The 22,152-nt window shown below is 40.8% G+C and overlaps 1 protein-coding gene across 1 annotated transcript in view; it reads right to left on the bottom strand.

The window, feature by feature from the left end:
• Positions 1-16,892: 16,892 nt before the first annotated feature.
• The window catches only part of LOC101614919 (acrosomal protein SP-10-like), a 39,105-nt gene continuing 33,845 nt past the window's right edge, over positions 16,893-22,152 (bottom strand). The window contains 1 exon segment of the mRNA XM_045152211.1: positions 16,893-17,680. Coding sequence (XP_045008146.1) covers positions 16,893-17,680 — 788 coding nt within the window.

Raw genomic sequence — 22,152 nt, 5'->3', positions numbered from 1 at the left:
CAAACTACAGGCAGGTTTTAAAATTTAACTAAACAATGTACACATTCAATGAAAATCAGCACAGACTATTTATGCAAAAGTAGGTATTATGACAGCCAGATCCTCTAACAAAGTCACAGTCCTTTAGGATGTGTGTTGCCCCACATCCTTAATCCTGCCAACTAGGAGGTTAAGATTTCTGATCTATTGAGGGTTCCAAGTTTTGACCAAGTGAGACCCTCCCCTAATGAACAACAGAAGAGGAAACAAAGCCACTATAAATTAGGAAACAACAAATGACAAGCCCAAAATATAGCTTATTTAGGAATGGTAAATCTGAGCCGGGCATGGTGGCACACGCCTTTAATCCCAGCACTGTGGCGCACGCCTTTAATCCCAGCACTCAGGAGGCAGAGGTAGGAGGATCGCCATGAGTTCAAGGCCACCCTGAGACTACAGAGTTAATTCCAGGTCAGCCTGGACCAGAGTGAGACCCTACCTCGAAAAACCAAAAAAAAAAAAAAAAAAAAAAAAGGTAAATCTAACCATCCATCAGATTTAACAATTTAACATATAATTTATCATGACATGGAAGGTGCAACTAGAACTTCCAATTCAAGCATATTTACCAGGTTTTTCTGGTAGGTACTAACCTGGTGTAATCTCAGTTCCCTTTTGGGATGATGTTGGTCTCAGTTATATTGCTCTACTGCTTGGGTCTCTTTGCTGCACAGTGGGTTCAGGTAGGCTGGCTGGGCCGGTTGATCGCTGCTCTGGTCACTGGTGCTGGGCGCTGTGTAGGTGAGCTCTCTTCCCCAGGTCTGTGGTGCTTGCTGGCAATAGGGGAGGGGAGGCTGTGGATGGTGGCTCTAGGTTTCCCACAGATCCACATGATCCTCTTTCTCATGAGCTGCTCTTCCATTCGTCCCTGCTGTCCTCCCTTCACGTTTCTTGAGTTTGTGAGGAGGCCGATGTGAGTGGAGAATCCCCTCACCTAGCTTTTCCTGCAGCTCAGGCCAATTCTGGCTGCTGTGCCCCACGGACATGATGCCTCTGCTGCTGGAGGCACTTCTGCCTGTTTCTGTGGTCTGTAGACGCTCTGAGTCTCTCCTATTTCTCTGTTGCCATTGGTAAATTCTTATACACCTGACTTTTTAGTAGGAAAGAGTATTTTGCTGTTTTTTTTTTTTGTCTTTTTCTTCCCTAGGCTGCTTTGGTGTGGTACTTACACTGCCATCTTAACCAGAAACCTCTGAGAGTTTTTTATTTGTCTGTTTATTTTTATTTATTTATGTGAGAGCCACAGACTGAGAAAGAAAGAGGCAGATAGAGAGAATGGGCGTTCCAGGGCCTCCAGCTACGGCAAACAAGCTCCAGATGTGTGTGTCCTCTTGTACATCTGGATAACGTGGGTCCTGAGGAAGCGAGCCGTGAACTGGGGTCCTTAGGCTTCACAGGCAAGTGCTTAACTGCTAATCCATCTCTCCAGCTCTGAGAGTTTTTTTTTTTTTTTTTTTCCTGAGGGATGAGACTGGATCAGATGCTGAATTCCAGCTCTGCTGAAGCAGGTCATGTGACATCTTTTTGTTATCTGTCTTTGCACCTTTTGTAACTGCCTAGCTATATACAGAAAGTACTACCTTGCTCCCATTTCTCCTTCAATAGGAGCAGGCTTATGGTTCTCTAGAGTTATGTGGTGATACAGAAATTCAAGTTTGGGGTTGAGAGTAATGGAGATTTTTCTCAGCTCTTTGGGGAGGACAATAATTTTGGAATTAAGGTGCTGGAAAACTCATGGCTACACAAAACTGTACTTAGTCAGTTGCCTCTAGGTACTTATCTTATGGATTTTGACAAATGAAATTGACAGACCATAGAAGGTAGTGTGTAGAAAGATTTTGTTTTATAGCCTAAAACAAGGAAATTAGACAGAGCTCCTGCCCAAGTGGGGGTTCCTAGAAAAGGGAAGGTCCACTAAGAGAACTGCATGGTGGTCTTTCATGGGAATTTACTGGATGGGAGCTGAGTTGGTCAGTCTAGCCCCATCAATGGGTATCCAGGTACCACCAGGTTACTAGAAAAAAGAGTGATCTCATCTCCAGATTTTCTTTTCCTGAAAAGGGGAACTCCTTTAGGGAAAAAGTGATAAGGAGAGATCAGATCCTTCTGACATTTCCAGTCCCTAGCAACATGGAGGCATCAAGGACTCTTGAAGGAGCAAGGACATAAGGCAGAACCAGCTTCTGCTTTACAGGATCAAGGTCATGCCTTGTGTGCACTTTGGGAGTGGGAGGGTGGCCAACCCCACACTGTCTTAATGGCTTAAGCTTTAAGAGTGTTAGGAGCTGATTATTTTGTATATTTCTTGGATCTAAAAGTGTGAGGGTCAATAGAAGTTGTACTGTAAGATAAAAGAAGTGGGGGATGAATTTGTAGGATCTGAATGGTGGTGGGTAGAGGACTATATCTTGAAGCCTGTGCTTCAACCAGTGATACTCCTCTCTCCTAGGCTTTATATTTTGGGGTCATTATAAGCTTTCTTTTCAAAAAAAGACATTCTTCTGGGAGGAATGCAAATTTATAGTATTACATATGCTTATTGATTAAAGCCTCTGTATTTGGTCATTTTTACATTACTTTGACAAAAGCATCTGATGGAACAACTTGTGGGAGAAAGAATTCATTTCAGTTTTTGGTTTTTTTTTGGGGGGGAGGTACTCACTGAAGCAGATCAGATTGCAGGTGGATAAACCATGTGACAAAGGCTGCTCACCTCAAATCACACACAAAGGAGAGAGAGAGAGAGAGAGAGAGAGAGAGAGAGAGAGAGAGAGAGAGAGAGAGGAAGAAAGAAAGGAAGAAAGGAAGAAAGGAAGAAAGGAAGAAAGAAAGAAAGAAAGAAAGAAAGAAAGAAAGAAAGAAAGACAAGAAAGAAAGAAAGACAAGAAAGTGTTAGGAATAGGATAGCCCAAAGACCTGGGCTTATGTCCTACTTCTCCAAGAAAGGCCTCACCTCCTAAAGTTTCCAGCACTTTGCAAATTAATGCTGCTAAATGAGGACCAAGTGTTACCTGTGGGGGACATCTCATTCAAACTAACACCTTCCATGACCACCCTATTTAAAATGTACACTCTTGCTGAGACCTAGCATGCCTTATCTACTTTCCCTTTTTCTCAACAGAGCTTCCAATATCTAACTTAATATGTAGTGTATCTAATTTACTGTACATCTTTATGTGTGTATTGGTCAGGGTTTTAGCAGGAAACAGTATCCTTGAACTGGGTGATTTGATGACAGAATGAGAAAAGAACTTAACAAAGGTGTGCAGGTATTTTAGGTGCCATTATGGGCTTACACAGAGCTTGGAGCCAGCCATCATGGCAGTTGGGAATGAATAGGGAGCCAGTGCTGCACCGGGCCTAGGCTATTCAATTAGTATGTCTTAAATAATGGGCTATTCACTGTTTTAATGTACATTTAAAACTTTAACTACAATAGAATAGTAAGTATGGACTGACTATACATAATATGGCACCATAGAAGGTACTTGTAAAGTTGGTTCTCATTTTCTCCTCGATTTATACTGTAATAGCACAGTGAGCACATATATAAGCTATGCATGTGTTCCATCTGTCCATATCAGAGGAGCAGAGCTCTGTATGTTAGGCATGACTACAGAAGTGAGCAGATCTTTTCTGCCTTGGAATAGTCTTATGAAGAGTCCTTAAATGTATGCTCTAGAGATAGCTCTCTTTTAAGTCAGTTTAAGAATGTCATGATGGGTCTCCATCAAAGTGACTGCAGCAGGGCCTATTATTCCAGATTCTATTATTACTGTCTGTAATCTTTCCATAAGGGATTGCTTCTTGAATGAGAGTTTCTTATACTCATATTAACAAAAAGAAAAAACACAAAGCAATCAAACACAAAAACCACACAACTCTCACCACAGAGTGAATAAGAGATAGTTTATTCTGGATCTAACTATGAGTGACCATAGCCTAGGAACACAGATTTAGGTTACCCTGAATTCCTTGCTCCAGAATGATAACAATTTCATGAAGTTTTACAGTTATAGAACAAAAGATCATTAATCCAGGCACTCTTTAAATTGGCAGGAATATCAGAGAGGCAAGAATACAGCAAAATGAAGAAATTTGTTACTGGAATCAGATGCGCTCTTTTAGGCTTGTAGGAGCTGGGAAGTGGGCATTGTCCATTTGTACATTTCAAAAGGATTAATTTTATTGCCACAGGGGTAGCTGAAAAGTGTCAATGCAAGGAGCTAAACTACCCAGGATAATTTGGCTGTGGACCTATAAAATTTTGGCCTCTCCACCCACAATCATAGAAATGCTAATCAGTCGAACCACTCTACAGGATATTTTGAAGGTGCAGCTGTCTTCTGAGATCTTTGGTTCACACTTTGTTGATGCCATGTGTGGTGGTTTGATTCGGGTATTCCCCATAAACTTAGGTCCCCAGATGGGGGTGGGCTTATGGGTGTTACAGCCAGTTTCTCCGTGTCAGTGTTTGGCACACTCTCCTGTTCCTATTGTCTCCCTGATGTTGGCCAGGAGTTGATGTCCAACCTCTGCTCATGCCATCGTTTTCCCTTGCCATCATGGAATGTTCCTTTGAGTCTGTAAGCCAAAATTAAACCTTTTTTCTTTTTTCTTTTCACAAGCTGTGTTTGGTTGGGTGATTTCTGCCAGCAATGCAAACCTGACTGCAACAGTAATATTGGTACCAAGGAATGGGATTGCTGTTAGACAACTAACTTGTGTGGCTTGGCCTTTTGGAACTGATTTTCAAGAGAAATATGGAAGAATTTGAAACCTTGGCCTTATGCCTTACAGTGCTGTAAGTACAACTTGATGGACTATTCTGGTCATAGTTGAAAGACCTGAATGCAGTACAAACTATGGACTGTGAGGTTTGGCTTGTGAGAGTGAGAAAGAGCTTTGCCTGAACTGGGTTAGAAGCAATTTGTGTGAGAGGTTTGCTGTTATGCCTATGTCCTGAGAAATTGTGTGGGGTTGCTTTGCATAGAAACAGACTGGTGAGAGCAGGGGAATATGCTACAAAAATGAAACTGTTGCATGTTCAGCTGCAATTGCATGAGAAATTACAACCATTGAGATTGGGCCAGCTGACCTGCATTGGGACAACAGAAAGAATAAAGTCTTTTAAAGGGCCTAAATGCTCAAGGAGTGTCCTGTTCTTCAAAATCTGTTTTATTTCCCCCCCCCCCCCCATGGATTCACAAATTGGCACCCTACCTGGTATTATGGAGTATAAGAAATTCAGGAAAGGGAGGGTCATTGAGTTTGCAATGCAGTCTTGTGTTTTAGAAATGGCCATGGGCAGTGTGTATCAGATTTGCTGGATGCCTGCATGGAGACCCAGTGGAGCCATGAGGATGAACCATGGGTTGCAGTGTAGACCCACTGGAGATGCTGGGACCACAAGATGGCTGTTGAGGAGAGCTGCTGGCCCTGGATGAAGTTTTCCAGGACTGTGAGTAGCCTAGCTGGAGGGGTAGAATTGGAACTCCAGAGACTTGTTGCTGGTTAGAATTATCAGACTTGGAGATACAGAGTTTGATGTTTGCCCTGTTTAAATCTTGTATTGGTTGAATATTTCTTTGCTATGCCCAATGCCATCTTTTGCAGTGTGAACATTTATTCTGTGCCACTATGGTTTTGGGGGGGATTTTTTTTTTTTTTTTTTTTTTTTTTTGGTATTATGGCTCAGTTAAAAGACCTTGGACTGTGGAGATGTTTGAACATCATTAGGATTGATAAAAATGATGGGGACTTTTAAACTTGGACTGAATGCATTGCATTTTATATTATGGATGATTATCAGTTTATTGGGGCCAGGGGTAGAATGTGATGATTTGATTTAGGTGTCCCCAATAAACTTAGGTGTTCTGAATGCTATGTCCCCAGCTTAAGGCAATTAGAAACTAATGCCTCCTGAAGGCATTGCATTTGGGGGGGGGGGCTTATGGGTGTTATAGCCAGTTTTCCCATTCCAGTGTTTCGTACACTATCCTGTTCCTGATGTCTACCTGATGTTGACCAGGAGGTGATGTTCACCCTCTGCTCTTGCCATTGTTTTCCCTTGCCATCATAGAGCATCCCTCACATCTATAAGCCAAAATTAAATCTTTTTTGTTCCACAAGCTGTGCTTGCTCAGGTGATTTCTACTAGCAGTGCTAACCTGACTGCAATACCATTCACAGCTGTATGACTTACTTTGTTGATAAAATAAGGACAACTATTTAAGAAGGAGCATATGTGTTGACATGATTCATGTGTCGTGACTGCAGACTAAATGACCTCTAGGGAAGTGGCTGCACTAGCCTGGGTCTTAAAGACATCATGCCAACTCATAATGGGGGCCACAAATTAATATAAACTGGAAGTAACCCTTTGTTGTAAGACACTGACATGTGGGGTCATTTGTTACTTAGCCTATATTGCTTCATACCAAAGAAATGATATCTCATTGTCTATCTTCTCACACCTGTGGTGGGAGACAGTTGCTAAGGTGGGCAAATGTTTGGTTCATAGAGGTAACCCGTCCTGTGAGGCTATTGCACAGTGAAGGCTATTGAACTTACCAACCCTGTGATATTATAAAACAGTGAAGGTTGGAGAGCTTACCAGCCCTGTGAGATCATAACACAGTTTAGGCTTGGATAGTTTACCAGCCCTGTGAGAATATAACACAGTGAAGGCTTGGAGAGCTTACCAGCCCTCTGAGGTAATTGCACAGTGAAGGCTGATGAGGAGAAGTGGGTGTTGCCAGGCTGATGGGGAGTTTCTAAGAGACAATTATTGCCTCCTGAGAAATAGTCTGACCTTGAATGTGGTTGGAGGCAGGGAATGCTGTTTGGTTTAGAGGCCATGACAGACTCAGGCCAGCATTTTGGATATCCTATATGGTACATTGGAAGGTCGCCAACCTAGCAACTGTTACAGTAGCCTGTGTTCAAAATACAGAAGCTATTGGTCAGTCTGGGAAAGAAATGCTGCCACAAGGCAACAATAGCTTCCAGAACTGACTCTCCAGAAGGGCAAACCCTGGACACTGCCAAGGCAGAAGAATTGATAACTGTCAAGTGCAGGTCAGACGTGATGACTTACTGGTGATCTCAGTCACTCTGGGTCTAAAGCCCTATCATCTCCTGTTCTGCAGCCACTCTTCTTAGGAGACACATAAATCATAGCGAACAACCTAATCAAACAATGTTTGTCTGAGTTTTGACAGTGGAAAATAATAGAGGACCTCACATTCAGAGCAACAGAAATATGAAGTGTTTTTAAATCGCTTTCTCACCAGAATAAGGGGAAGTCTAGAGATGGAGAAAACATTATGCCCAATTCATAAGGTGTCGTTTTTTTTTCCTTAATATCCACAAATCTGTGACATTTTGTTTGATGCAACTGAACAGAGTTGGGGGAGGCGGATTCATTTTCTGCCGGCCGTTCTCTCTATATTGTGCTTCATTGGTCTCTTTCTGGCATAAAATGAATGTCTTGGAAATTCAGCTTTTCTTTTCTTTCCTTTGGCACCATGGCATGTGGAAAGAAAGGACAGCCTTGTAAATGATGCAGGTTTGAATTTGAATCCCAGCTGTGTTTTGCGGGCCCATACCATTGGTAAGGTAGTTGATTTCTCTGAGCAAGCTTCTTCATTAGTGTTGTGAGTAAACAAAATAATGCATTAAGGTACTTGGCACAGAGCATGGCACTTAAGAGCTCAATCCTTGTCAGTTTCCTTCTTTAATCTTCTAGAAACGTCTAAAGGTGAGAGAGGATTTAGGCTGCTGGGGAGGCTTACTTCTGCTTTATTGACTATGTAGTACATTGGGTAATCATTATAATTAAAAGTGATTACCGAGTATTTCATCTCTTCTGTTAGATTACCTGCTTGCTAACCCTCTAAGGCTACAACACAGCAAAGGCTGTAGAGCTCACAAGTCCTATAAGGTTATAGCATAACAAAGGCTGTACAACTTTCCCGCCCTCCCATCCCAGTATTCTGTTCTAAGTATATAGATTAAGTTTCCATGAGATTGGTTGCTGGGTATGTGGTGTATAAGACACCTTTTCTTACCAGGAGCTTGGAGTTTGTGTAGCTAGTTACCATGTATTGACTCTAATATGCCAATGATTCTCTGGCATCCCTGAGGCCAGGCAGGGTTATGGTTAATTTAAATCTGCCCCTGCTGTCTGCTTTATTTCTTCTCTACGTTTAACAGAAAACAGAGTCACTATTCCTATTTTATCTGTGTTCTCAATTTTGTCATTTCCAGATACCCAGGGAACTTGTTTAATCAATGATTTCTTCCCCTATTGATTGTCACCTCCTCCTTTCTGCTAGATCACCTCTGCTGGGACCAGGAAGAAACATAGCAACACACTCACATAGAGGAACAGCTCCTTCCTTACAGGACTTCAGCCAAATGACAGTGGTGCATACCTGAGGTGGGAAAGGCACTTGCGGCCATTATAAGAATAATTACAACCTATTTCAAAGGAGCTGGGCAAACAGACCCATTTTCTCTCTCCTATACTGAGCAGCTTGCTGGTGGCCTTCAGGTTAATTGAGTCAAAACAATTCCTAATGTGAATGAAATTCTTGGTGGTGGCCTATCATGATCTGGGAGTCTGGAGAAGGCAACAGGATTATCTGGCATGCTATAACAATTAGAATGAGCAAGGAAAAGGTAAGAAGAGACTGACCAATGTTCTCCTAACACAAAGACTCAAGTCCAGAGGCATTGTGAAGAGGGGCACTGCTGGAAGTAAATAAAGATGAGAGAGCAACTTCCACTATCAGTGGGCAAGCACTAGTAGAAGCAGGTTCCCTCTTCCAATCAAGGAGCTGGAGGATTATAGTATTTAAATGCACTTAAAAAAATGGATCCAGTACATTCAATTTTTCTGACAAGTAAAGATAATTGTAGCTATTATCTGAATATTTGTGTCCCCTAAAATTCATGTGTTGCAAACTAACCCTCAAAGTGATAGTATTAGAAGCAGGGCCTGTGGGAGGTGATTATGCCATGAGGGCAGAGACCCCACGCATGAGATTAGTGCTCTGAGAAAAGAGGCCAAAGAGAGCTGCCTTGCCTCTTCTGCTCAGTGAGACACAATGTGAAGGCACTACTTGTGGACCTGGAAACAGGCCCTGCAGTAGATGACAGATCTGCTGACACTTTGATCTAGGATTCCTCAGCATCCAGAATGGTGAGAAACTTATTTATGACCCATCCACTTGATGCTATTTTGCTCTTGTGGCATTACAGTACCCAGAAAGACCAAGAACATTGTTATCAATTGAACTGCTCCTCCTCACAACCCATATATTGAAGCTCTACTCTTTTTACCCCAAATGTGATAGTACTAAGGGTCAGGATATTTGGGATGTGATTAGATTTAGAGATAATGGGGGCAGAGCTCTCATGATGGGATTAGGTTGGCTTATAAAAAGAGACAAGTAATTTTCCTTTTACCTACCCCACCCACAGTGCAGACACTCATAACTTGGAGAAGGTGGCCTTATACAAGCAAACAAGGAAGTCCTTGAAGTTCAGCCTCAAGAACTGCGAATGTTGTTTAAACCATAGGCAACTGTTGCAGTCAGGCTCGTATTGCTGGCAACAACCAACGAACCAAGAGCAGCTTGTGGGATAAAGGTTTATTTTGGCTTACAGACTCGAGGGGAAGCTCCATAATGGCAGGGGAAAACGGCATGAGCAGAGGGTGGACATCACCCTCTTGACAACATCAGGTGGAAAATAGCAGTAGGAGAGTGTGCCAAACACTAGCAAGGGAAAACTGGCTATAATACCATAAGCCCAGCCCCAACAATACACTGCCTCCAGGAGGCATTAGTTCCCAAATCTCTACCAGCTGAAAGCCAAGCATTCAGGACACCTAAGTTTATGGGGGACACCTGAATCAAACCATCACATTCCACCCCTGGCTCCCAAAACTGATAACCATCCATGATGTAAAATGTAATGCATTCAGCCCAACTTTAAAAGTCCCATAGGTTTTTATCAATCCTAGTAATGTTCAAACATCCCCATAATTGAGCTGGGCGTGGTGGTGCATGCTTTTAATCCCAGCACTCAGGAGGCAGATAGGAGGATCACCATGAGTTTGAGGCCACCCTGAGACTACATAGTGAATTTCAGGTCAGTCTGGGCTAGAGTGAGACACTACCTCAAAAAAACAAAGTGAAATAAAAACATCACCATAATCCAAGGTCTTTTAACTGAGCCATAATACCAAAAACACCCCTCAAAACCCGTAACAGCACAGAATAAACACTCACACTGCAAAAGATGGCATTGGGCATTCTAAAAGAAATATTTAACCAATACAAGATTTAAACAACCAGGGCAAATATTAAACTCTGTAACTGCAAGTCCAACAACTCTAATCAGTGACAAATCTCCAAGTCCAATAATTCTAACCAGCAACAAGTCTCTGGAATTCCAATTCATTCCGTCCAGCTAGGCTACTCAAGGTCCTAGAAAACTTTATATAGGACCAGCAGCTCTCTTCAGCAGCCATCTCATGGTCCCAGCATCTCCACTGCAACCCATGGTTCATCCTCATGGCTCCATTGGGTCTCCATGCAGACATCCAGCAAACCTGCTTCACACTGTCCGTGGCCATTTCTAAAACACAAGACTGCATTGCAAACTCAATGATCCTCTCTTTGCTGCAATGCTTATACTCCACAATACCAGGAAGGGTGCCAATTTGTGAATCCATGGGGAAGTAAAGCAAATTTTGAAGAACAGGACACTCCTTGAGCACTCAAGCCCCTTCAAAAGAGTCTACATTCTTCCTGTTGCCCCAGTGTAGGTCAGCTGACCCAACCTCAAAGGTTGTTACCTTTGCATAATTGCAGTTGAACATGCAGAAGTCTCAGCCCAAAGTTTTCATTTCGATGCCATATCCTTCTGCATGCACCAGTCCATTTCTATGCAATGCAACCCTGTACAAATTGTCAGGATATGGGTATAACAGCAAGCCTCTCACACAAACTGCTTCTAACCCAGTTCAGGTAAAGCTCTTTCTCACCCTCATAAGCCAAATCTCACAGTCCATAGTTCTAGTGCAATCATATCTTTCAACTCTGGCCAGAATAGTCCATAAAGCTGTACTTACAGCACTGCAAGGTGTCTCTTAGGCCAAGGTTTCAAATCCTCCCAAATTCCTATTGAAAATCAGTTCCAAAAAAATCAAAGCCACACAGTCAGGTGTCTAGCTACAATCCCGCTCCTCAGTACCAACATTACTGTCACAGTCAGGTACACACTGCTGGCAGAAATCACCTGACCAAGAACAGTTTGTGGGGAAAAAAAAAAAAAAGTTTATTTTGGCTTACAGATTTGAGGGGGAAGTTGCATGATGGCAGGGAAAAACGATAGCATGAGCAGAGGGTGGAAAGCACCCCATGGTCAACATCAGGTGGATAACAGGAACAGGAAGGTATGCCAAACACTGGCAAGGAGAAACTAGCTATAGTACCCATAAGCCCACCTCCAACAATACATTGCCTGCAGGAGGCATTAATTTAAATCTCCATCAGCTGGGAACCTAGCATTCAGAGCACATAAGTTTATGGGGGACCCCTGAATCAAACCACTACAGCAGCCTGAAGCAGACCAAGACAGTCATCAAGTAATGGGCAAGGGGACAACTATTCTACCTTCTTTGTCTTATTAAAAATGTTAATGCTACTTTTTTTTTTTTTTTTGCTTGTTTTTTGAGGTAGGGTCTTGCTCTAGCTCTGGCTGACCTGGAATTCACTATGTAGTCTCAAGTTGGCAATCCTCCTATCTCTGCCTCTTGAGTCCTGGGATTAAAAGCATGCCCCACCATGCCCAGCTAATGCTACTTTTTGTATTATTACAAAAAATAATCACCTATAAACTGAACTCTAAAGTGACAGGTTAGGATTCTTCAAGGTATAGCATATATGACACACTCCATCAGAAACATAAATATCTGTTTCTAAAAGTCAAAAAATAAATGTCATCTTTCATTCAAGGTAAATTTGACTATTTAGATTGTTTGCATTTCCATATGCAACTTAGAATCAGTTTTTGTAGTCACAACTTTTCTGCAATTGAACATTTTTGACTCACTGACTATCTCTGTCCAACTTGAACACAAATAGCAAAAGTGAATATAGCTAATGTGAACAGTAACACACTAATGTGGCATACATGTGAATATCATGAAAAAAATGTAGAGACAGACAATTTCACAGGATGAATGCATATGAAGTTGTCACAGGTTTAATCTGGAGGCAAGAGGGCTGGCTAAGTGATGGCTGTTCAGTATGCGTGATGGAAAAGGTGTGCAACAGGGATAATTTTGTTGGATACAATCATTTAATTAAAAGAAGTGTGCAAATATATTATATGTGAAGACAAGTGTACTGAGAACTGCATGGTTTTAACTTGGTGTTAGCTGAGATAAACTAACTGGTATCTTTTCTGAACTTTGCACAACTTTTTAAAGCATATGATTATTGTGTGATGTCCTTGGAGCAAAACAACCATCACCATCTTCCTCAAAAGCAGCTGGAGCCACTAGCAAGGGACCCTCAAGACTGTGCCTGTTAACATTCCCTCATAAAAGAAGGGGGTGGGGAAGGTCAGACCCTCACCTGAGACCTTGGTGGTCCCCTCCCACACCTGCCTATGTGTGGTCTGCCTCTGCTCTACCTGATTTCATAGTCACAGGAGGTGCTGGTAGAAACTCTGTCTTGGCAACTATGTGGAAGTCATCAGCTTGGGTGAAACTTTCATGCTTGGATTGTGTGTCATCTATGCTCCTATAAGTAACTCATCACCCATGCTCTGTAAAGAAGCCCAAAAACTCTTTGTTTTGCTTTGGCGGAACTGAACTTTAATTTGTTGGTGGTGCCCTCTTTGGGGGAGCAGCTATTCACCAGCACCTTAGAAGAGAAAGTTTCATGCAACAGTGATTCTTAGAATGTGATGTGGCTTTTGTGAAATAATTTTTAGTCCACTTGGGCAGCCATGACAAAACACTGTGGGTCACTTTTAACCAACATAAATGTATTGTTCACAGTTATGGAGGCTTGGAAAGCTGAGATCAAAGAGCATGCAGATTCTATGCGTGAGGGCCTGTTTCTCATGAACGCCATCTTCAAAAAAAAGACACCAGGTGTCCCCACATGGTGGAAGGGGAAAACAACTCCTCTCTACCTCTCTTACAAACTCACTAATCTCATCTGCTCATGTTCCCCACATCCTCATGTAGTCATTAAGGTGCAACGTCTGAACAGGAGGACACATATCAAAGCCATGATTAACATTTCAAATTAGGGAACTGTATATGAACAAAATTGTTCATTGTCATTTCCTCTACACTTTCAAGCTACTCTCTGCCCATATGGTAGTATGCTAGCCTCTAGGGGTCACCATTTATCAATGAACAGTAAGACACATCAAATGTCAAAATAGAATTTAAACTTGTGAAATACTTTACTGTAAGAATAAAAATGCATAACTTTCTATCACCTAAGGGAGTAACAATGGGAAAAGGAAAAACAAAAGCCTTATATTATAAAAAAAGTCCTGAGCACTTCCCTTTTAACTGGCTGTTAATGTCATTTTGTGTAGTTAGGTCAATGAACTGAATTCTTTTAGTGAAATGTTTTTCCACAACACCTCAATAATTTATTACTCTAAGGCCTATTAATACTATAAGTCAAATCAATAAGCCAGAGAAAATAACAATGGATAGTAAAATCAGCCCTATTTTCATTTTTTTCTGTGTTCCTTTGTAATTTTCTATAGTACATACATTATTTTTTTCTTTAAAATTTGTAGGAATTAACCAAGAAATCCTCAAGAGCCTTTTATGTTTAAGGTAAACATTTGATGAACTTCCATTTTGTGATGATGGTTAGTAATCTACTCAGATTTTGTCAAAAATCAAAAGTCAATTCATTAGTCTATGTTTTCACAGAAGGTTGTTTATTTTTAAGACTAAAATTTTTAGACTCAAAATTATAAATACTCTTTTACTATGATTTTTGAAAAACACTTTTTAAATTTATTTGTGAGAGAGCAAGAGGGAGAGAGGGAGAGAGACAGAGAGGTTGGGGGAAAGACTGGGCATATAAGGGCCTTCAGCCACTTCAAACGAACTCCAGACACATGTGCCATCTTGTGCATCTACCTTACATGGGCCCAGGGGAATCGAACCTGGGTCATTTGGCTTTTCAGGTAAACACCTTAACCATCAAGCTATCTCTTCAGTAAACAATTTTATTGAATGTCTGTTGGAAGCCAGGGGATATGTCAGTCGTTTGAGCTGCAGTGGTGAACACAGCAGACATGAGTCCTTGGCTTTGTGGAGTTCTAGTTCTAGTAATGAATGGTGAGCACGAAAACAAAGGTAAAAATGAAGAGAATGTGACAGGTGCTCCCAAAGGAGAGACAAGGAGTTCTAGGGGTGGAATTTATAATTCAATTAGTTTAAAATCTTAATTTTTAAAAAAATAAATATAATGTATTAATTGAGAAGTGTGTAACTTGGTTTTAAAAGCACTGTCGTCTAGTTTGGATAATTTGAGGGTAGGGGGTGTGGCCTCTCCAGGTTTTGTACTAGTCTATGTATTAGTGTTCTCTTTATAACTGGACCACTTGTATTTTTCAGAAGTGTCTGGAAACCCAGCAGAGGGGCTTGAACACATGCCCACCCTAGAACACAGGAAAGTTCAGCCCTGCCTACCAAAGCAATGATCTTTCTCCTTCCTGGTCCACCAACACATGGAAATGGTGCTGGCCCTTGGGCACTCTAGGGAGAGGAAGATGAAGAAGATGTTTTTGTGCTTATGTCTTTTTAGTAAGAACTAAACCACATGGTACCACCAATCACAAGAGAGCCTATAATTCAGCTTTAGTTGCCCAGATTCCATCTTAAAAAAATGAAGTTTACAATGACTATTTAGTAGGCTAGCTCGGTGAATTCAGTACACTATCAAATTTTATTTGTGACCAAAGACATAAGGCACATACATACATACATGCATGCATACACATGTATGTTTTGTAGGGGTTATTTCCCTTCTATATTTAAAATTCCTTATATTTTGCATACTTGACTTGTCAAAAGCTAAAAATGAATTTTAAGTTTTACAGAACAAATGGGCTTTGTTTCTGCTTTAATTCTTTAGTAATTATTCTCATATTTTAACAAAAGCTTCTATGTAGTGCTTAAAGATTAATTGCATGTCTTTGTTGTGGGCTGTTACCTTTTATCTTATTTCTCTTTGATTTGAATTCTTTTATACAATTTTTTTGCCTCTTGGCTTCATTTTAATTTGTCCTGATCTGAATGAAAATTTGGCTTATTCCTTAATTTTAACCTTTGTCATTTTGGTAAAGTACATTTCTTATGTTCATCATATAATTCTTCATTTGTCTATTTATTCATTTCATTCATTCATATTCATTCGAATATGAATATCCATTCATTTGAATATCTGTTGAGTACCTATGATGCATAAAGAAGTTTACTTTTGGTAAGTACTTCAGGTTAATGTATGGAGTAGTGGGTTTTATTATGGCATTTTCATATATGTGTCATTATGCTTTCTCATCCCCTCCCCAGCTGCTTTTCCTGACTCCTCTGCCTGGTTCCCTCCCTTACTTAGTTAGTTACCCCTTTTGCTTGCATACCACATGGATTCCACTAATTGTCCTTTTTGCTCTTCCCTTAAATGTCTTCCTTCCTTCTCTCAATCCCTTTCTAGTTTCATTAACCACCTACCACCTTACACACACACACGCACAAATGCAGAAACAAAAACACAAAAATGTGTATGTATGTAGGCTCTGCATATGACATAAAAAATAGCAGTCTTTCTGAATCTGGCTTATTTTGGTTATCATAATGATCTCTAATCATCCATTTCCCTATAAATGTCATGATTTCATTTTTCTTTATTGCTGCATAAAGTTTCATTATTTTGATGTAATTTTCTTTATCCATTTATCCATTGATGGACATCTAGGCTTGTTTCTTTACTTGGTAATTGTAAATAGAGTAGCAATAAGCATATAAGTGCAAATATCTTTGTGGTATTTTGACTTCTAGTTCTTTGGGCATAAGGTTGAATGGTAAAATTGGGCATATGGCAGTTTTATTTATGGTACCTGAGGAACCTCCATCTGATTTCCATAGTGACTACATAAGTTTACACTCCCATCAATAGTGAATGATGATTTCTCTTTCCCCACATCTTCACCAACATGTGTTGTCATTTACTTTATTTATTTATTTATTTATTTTTTTGAGGTAGTTCTCTCATTCTAGCTCAGGATGACCTGAAATTCACTATGATTCACTATTTAGTCTCAGGGTAACCTCGAGCTCATGGCAACCCTCCTACCTCTGCCTCCCAAGTGCTGGGATTAAAGGCGTGCACCACCACGCCTGGCTTCATGTGCTTTCTTGATGATAGGCATTCTGACCAAAGTAAGATGGAATCTCAAGGTAGTTTTGATTTACATTTACATATCTAAGGATCTTGAACACTTTTTAAAATATTTATTGATTATTTGTATATCTTTATTTATATATTTTTTCTTTAACCATAGGAATTTATTGAAAAATTAGCTGGCAGGGTAGGAAGAGTGGAGCAAGGAAGACTGGACACAAGAATGGGTAATGGGGTATTAGAGGAGGAAAGGTACTGAGTATCTTGACTGACTCTCAGGCAGAGGCAGATGTGATTAGTTGTTGAAGCCAAGTTTAGATAGAGCCAAATAGGGTGGTGGAGGCATTTTTACTGCCTGTGTCAGAACAAGAAGAGGGGCTCAGGCTTCTAGACCGCGTTGCAGAAGTGTTTGTTCCGGCAGCATACAATTTGCATCCTTGTTCCATGGGAGAGGAGATTCATAGAAGGGCACATGTTCTCACACACCTGAACCATGAATTGGAGGTTTCCCCCTTCAAAGATCTTCTTTAATATGCACTGTTGGGAATTCTGAGCAGCGCAGGTTCCTTCACCACAAAGACATTTTCCCTGATCGGTCATGTAAGCACATGTGTGGCAAGTTAATGATGTACCTGAAGATGTGCTTGAAAATGTTGTACTTGAAGGCTGTTCACCAGTAGCCTGCGCAACTGCAGGCTGCTCGGCAGAAACCTGGTCAGCTGAAGGCTGCTCACCTGCAGGCTGCTCAGCAGCAGCCAGCTCACCTGAAGGCTGTTGGTGTTCACCTTCACCAGAAGCATGTTCCCCTGTGGACTTTTCTTCTGCAGCCTGCTCACCTGCAGACTGGTCTAAAGAGTGATCTCCTGAAGCCTCTTCACCTAGAGCCTGTTCACCTGAAGGTTGTTCACCTGAGGGCTGTTCCCCTGACATGAGCTCACCTGCGTTTTCAGCTGCAACTTGCTCACCTGCAGCATGTTCACTTGCAGCGTGCTCGCTGGAGTCGTGTTCACTTGAACTGCGTTCAGTCAGAATTTTCTCACCCGAACTCTCCTCTAAAGCCTCAATGTCTGAAGGGTTGGCAAGTGAAAAGCACTCACTTTACAGTTGCTGAATTGAAGCATGGTTATTTATAAACTCAAGAGGTTTATCAAGCAGACCTGGCGCTCTGGCCTGTGCTACTAAGTATTTTCATTCTCATGCAGAAGCCCAATCATCTGTAGCTAGGATCCGCATATGAGAGAGAACATGTGGCACTTGGCTTTTGTACATCTTTATTTTTAAAAGAACTGTCTCTTCACTTTTATTAGTCTTTGTTTTTTCGAGGCAGGATCTCACTCCAGCCCAGGCTGACCTGGAATTCACTATGTAGTCTCTGGGCAGCCTTGAACTCAAAGCAATCCTCCTACCTCTGCCTACCAAGTGCTGGGATTAAAGGCGTGCACCACCATGCCCAGCTCCTTAGTCCATTTTTTATTAGGTGGTTTGATTTTTTTTTCCAGGTAGAGTCTCACTACAGCTCCAGCTGACCTGGAATTCACTCTGTAGCTCCAAGCTGGCTTCAAGCTCACAACAATCTTCCTACCTCCACCTCTCAAGCCTGGCTTATTTGTTTCTTTTTATGTTTTAATTTTTGCAGTTTTAAAATATAGGCTAGATATTAATCCCCTGTTTGAGGGGTAGTTAGCAAAGATTTTTGTCCATTTATAGGTTGTCTCTTCATTTGTTGATTGTTCTTTTGCTGTGCAAATCACTTTTATATTTCATTTAATTTATTGAAATTTAATGTATTTATCTGTTGCTTTTTCTGTAATCACATGTCCCAGTTCTTAAGATTATCTCCTATGTTCTTAGAATCCTTTTCAGAATATTCTTGGCTATACCTATATCTGAAAGTATTTTATCAGTTTCTTTTAGTAGTTTCAAATTTCAAGTATTTCGTTAAGGTCTTTGATCCATTTTGAATAGATTTTTATGTAGGTGAAAATATGTATCCAGTTTCCTGTGGCAATACAATTTCCTTAACATTTGTTAAAAGGGTTCCATACCCAATAGACCTCTCAAGGACTGGACAACAGGGAGGATGGGGCTGGAGGGGAGGGTCAGGATGGGGGTGGACACAAAACTGGACCCAAATGGAACTGGCACCATAAAATCCTACATCCTGGAAGATGAAGTAAAAGGTTGAGCCCTCCTTAGGACCTTAGAGGGAATACCTGAATCAAAGGCCCCTGAAGAGGTTGAGATGAAGCCTAACCTTAATTTTTCCTGTTTCTTTCTCTCTCTCTTTTTCTTTGTGTTTTATATTTCCTATCTTTTTCTTCCTTCTTTTCCCTTGGTGCTGGCCTGTAACTCCCAGTAACAGAATTCAGTTAATACCCACAATTAGCTGTTGATCAGAGAGACCCACAAGATTCCCCAGAAGACAGACTTCTGTCAGAGCACTTGATTACCCACCAGAGGCTAATGGTAAGACCCTACTGCCGAAGACACCATATGCTGTTGATACCTGGCTGGAATCTGCTGGGCTCCTTCCTGGGCAGGTAGGTAGTGCCGAGGGAAGGACCAGGCCTGCTGGTTCCTCCCTAGGGGTTGAGGAGGATGATGAGCGTCGGACGACCCACTCCTCTCCTGGCCACCGGAGAACAACCACACTGAGTCGGGAGTCTTTTCAATGCAGGAACAACTCGCTTTATTACTCTGAGCAGTTGCCTGTATCATGTTGGGGACAAAGGTAGGGATTTTAGGATGGGGGAAGAGGTAAGGGCCAATAGTAAATTTTAACTATTGAAATGGTAATTACAATTAACACGCGGAGGTGGCAGGCCAAAGCCATTAGGCGTCTTGCTGAATCCTAGCTGGCCTGAGACAGGTCGCCAAACTTTAGCTAGGCTCAGGAAGTTCCACTAGGCCTCACGCCTGGGCCTTTCAGAGCCCAACAGGAATCTGTCTAGTGCCAGAAGGTGCTACATGAGCTAGTGGGGGCAAATGAAAAACATCTGTCTGAGCAACTCCAAGTGTTAGCTACTCCACAGAAAACAACCAGATGTGATGCTCACCCCGTGCAATAGTGGCACACAGCTATGATGGGAAACCAACTGCTCTTGGATTGGCTATCAGATCTGCTCAGTGGAAAGGAAACCATAACTAGTACTGGGAAACAAGTCAGAATCATATCCAGATAATGAGTTTGCTCTCCAATATCAAGCTCCCACCAATCTTGGGCTAGAAGAGGGCCTTTACCTATTAAGTTCTCTCTAATAATGGTTATCCCATTTAACATGTGCTGGATTCACTCTCTGTTGGAGAATCTGCTTCTCTTTTTCAGAGGGACCCAGGACCTGAGGAGAGAATCAGCCTATAGCACTTCACCAGGGCTCCAGCTGAAACAGCAATAGGGGAAATGAGCAAGAGTGCTGCTTTCTTGGTGAACCTGATATCAGCACAGGGTGAAGGAGATAGACACAGAGGATACTCAACTCCTATCAAATCAGATATCCAGAGACACAGAGGCTCCCAAGTGCCCATCATTGAAGTAGACCTAAAATGAATCCAGCATGGCTCAGAGAAATTTGTGGAAGAGGGGCAGAAAGATTATTAGAGCCACAAGCTGGGTGATTATGCACAGAGACACTGCTGCTTTCCCATAACTGATGGCTTCCCCTACAATGCATGACTCACAATCCCTATGGGGATAACAGGCATCTCCAACGAGATGCCCCTTTGCGAGGGGCAGGAATGAGGGTAAGGATGCTACCAACATGTGCTATTTACATACTGAATATGTCCATAACTAATAACAAAGTTTTTTTTAAAAAGACTGTCTTCTGTGCAACTTTGTTTTTGTACCTTTGTCAAAAATTAGGTGATTATGGCTGTTTCAGTTTATTTCTAGGTCCTCTCTCTATGCCATCAGTTGGCACGTGTGATTTTGACCCATTCCCATGCTGCTTGTTCTATTATGGCTCTGTAATGTAACCTAAGGTCCGCTATTCTGATACCTCCAGCATCGCTCTGTCTGCTAAGGAATGCTTTAGCTATTTGAGTCTTTTGTGCATCCATGTGCATTTCAGGATTATTTTTTCTAGAAGAATGTTATTGGAATTTTGATTTAAACTGTATTGAATATGCAGCTCACTTTTGGTATTGCAATCATTTTCACAATGCTAATTCTGCCAATCCATGAGCATAGGAAGAAGTGTTTCCATCTTCTAATAGCTTCTTCATTTTTTTCTTCAGTGTTGTTTTCATTCACACCTTTGGTTAGGTTTATGCTTAAGTATTTTAATATCAGAGTTCTTTCTTAGTGATTTAACTATTGGCATATAGAAACTACCAATTTTTGTATGTTTATTTTGTATCCTGCTACTGTTTCAATCCAAGTGTTTACCAAGTTTATGAATTTTCTGATGGAGTCTTTAAGGTCTTTTAAGAAAAAGGTCATGTTGACTGCAAATAGGGATAATTTGATTCTTCCTTTCCTGTTCATGTATCTGTTATTTCTCTCTCTTGTCATTGCTGTACTTAAGATTTCATATTGAATAAGAATAGAGAACATGCAGCTTTACTTCATTGCAGGTTTTAGAGGAAATTCTTCATTTAGCATAATGTTGACTATAACCATGTGGTATATAACTTTCATTATGTTGAGCTATGGTCCTTTGATTCCCAGTTTCTTCAGGGCTTTCATCATGATCAATGTTGAACTTTGTCAAAGGACTTTTTTTTCATCATTTGATATTATCATGTAATTTCTGACCTTAAGTCTATGGCTGAATTACACTTATTGATTAGTATATGTTGAACATACCTTGAATTCCTGAGATGAAACTAATTCAGTCCTGGTTTATGATTTTCTTAATGTACTGTTAAATTTGATTTGGAAAAATTTTTGTGTCTATATTCATCAGGGAAATTGGTTTATAGCTTTAGTTCTTGTATCCTTATCTAGGTTTTGGTAACAAGATAATACTTCTTTTGTAGAATGAGTTTGTTAGTATGTCTTTACTTTCTATTTTGTGGAACAGTTTGAGGACTATTGGTGTTAGCTCTTTCTTAAAGGTTTGGTAAAATTGAACAGTGAATTTCTCTGGTTCTATGCTTTTCTTTGTTAAGAGACTTTTTATTATTGGGTTAATCTCATTCACTTTTAGATATGTAGTTATCACATTTATATCCTCTTGATTTAATTTTGGAAGGATAGGTATGTGTGTGAATTTATCCATTTCTTCTAGACTGTTCACTGTTTGGGAATATAAATTTGTAAAATGTTCATTTGTTAATGATTCTCTGGGTTTCATTGGAATATATAGTAACCTTCTCCTTTTCATCTGTAATTCTTAAAATTTAGGTCTTCTCTTTCTTTTGGTTCATTTGTTTAGGAGCTTGTCAATCTTATTTTTCTTTCAAAGAGCCAAATCTTTGATTGGTTGAGTCTATCCATTTTTTTTAATCTCCATTTTGTTAATTTCTGCCACGATCTTCATTATTTCTACTGTATGACCTCAAGGTACATTATTAGTATTCTTATTTGACCTCCTTCTGACTTTTGTTATTGCTGTGTATGTTCATGTGTTTGGCATGTGTGTGCCATGATATGTGAGTGGTGGTCAGAGGACAACTTCCCTGTGTTGGTCTTTGCCTTCCACCT

The sequence above is a fragment of the Jaculus jaculus genome, chromosome 6 (assembly GCF_020740685.1).
Source record: "Jaculus jaculus isolate mJacJac1 chromosome 6, mJacJac1.mat.Y.cur, whole genome shotgun sequence".
NCBI lineage: Eukaryota > Metazoa > Chordata > Mammalia > Rodentia > Dipodidae > Jaculus > Jaculus jaculus.
The sequence above is the reverse complement of the archived record's forward strand: the minus strand, read 5'-3'. Positions and strand labels throughout refer to the sequence as shown.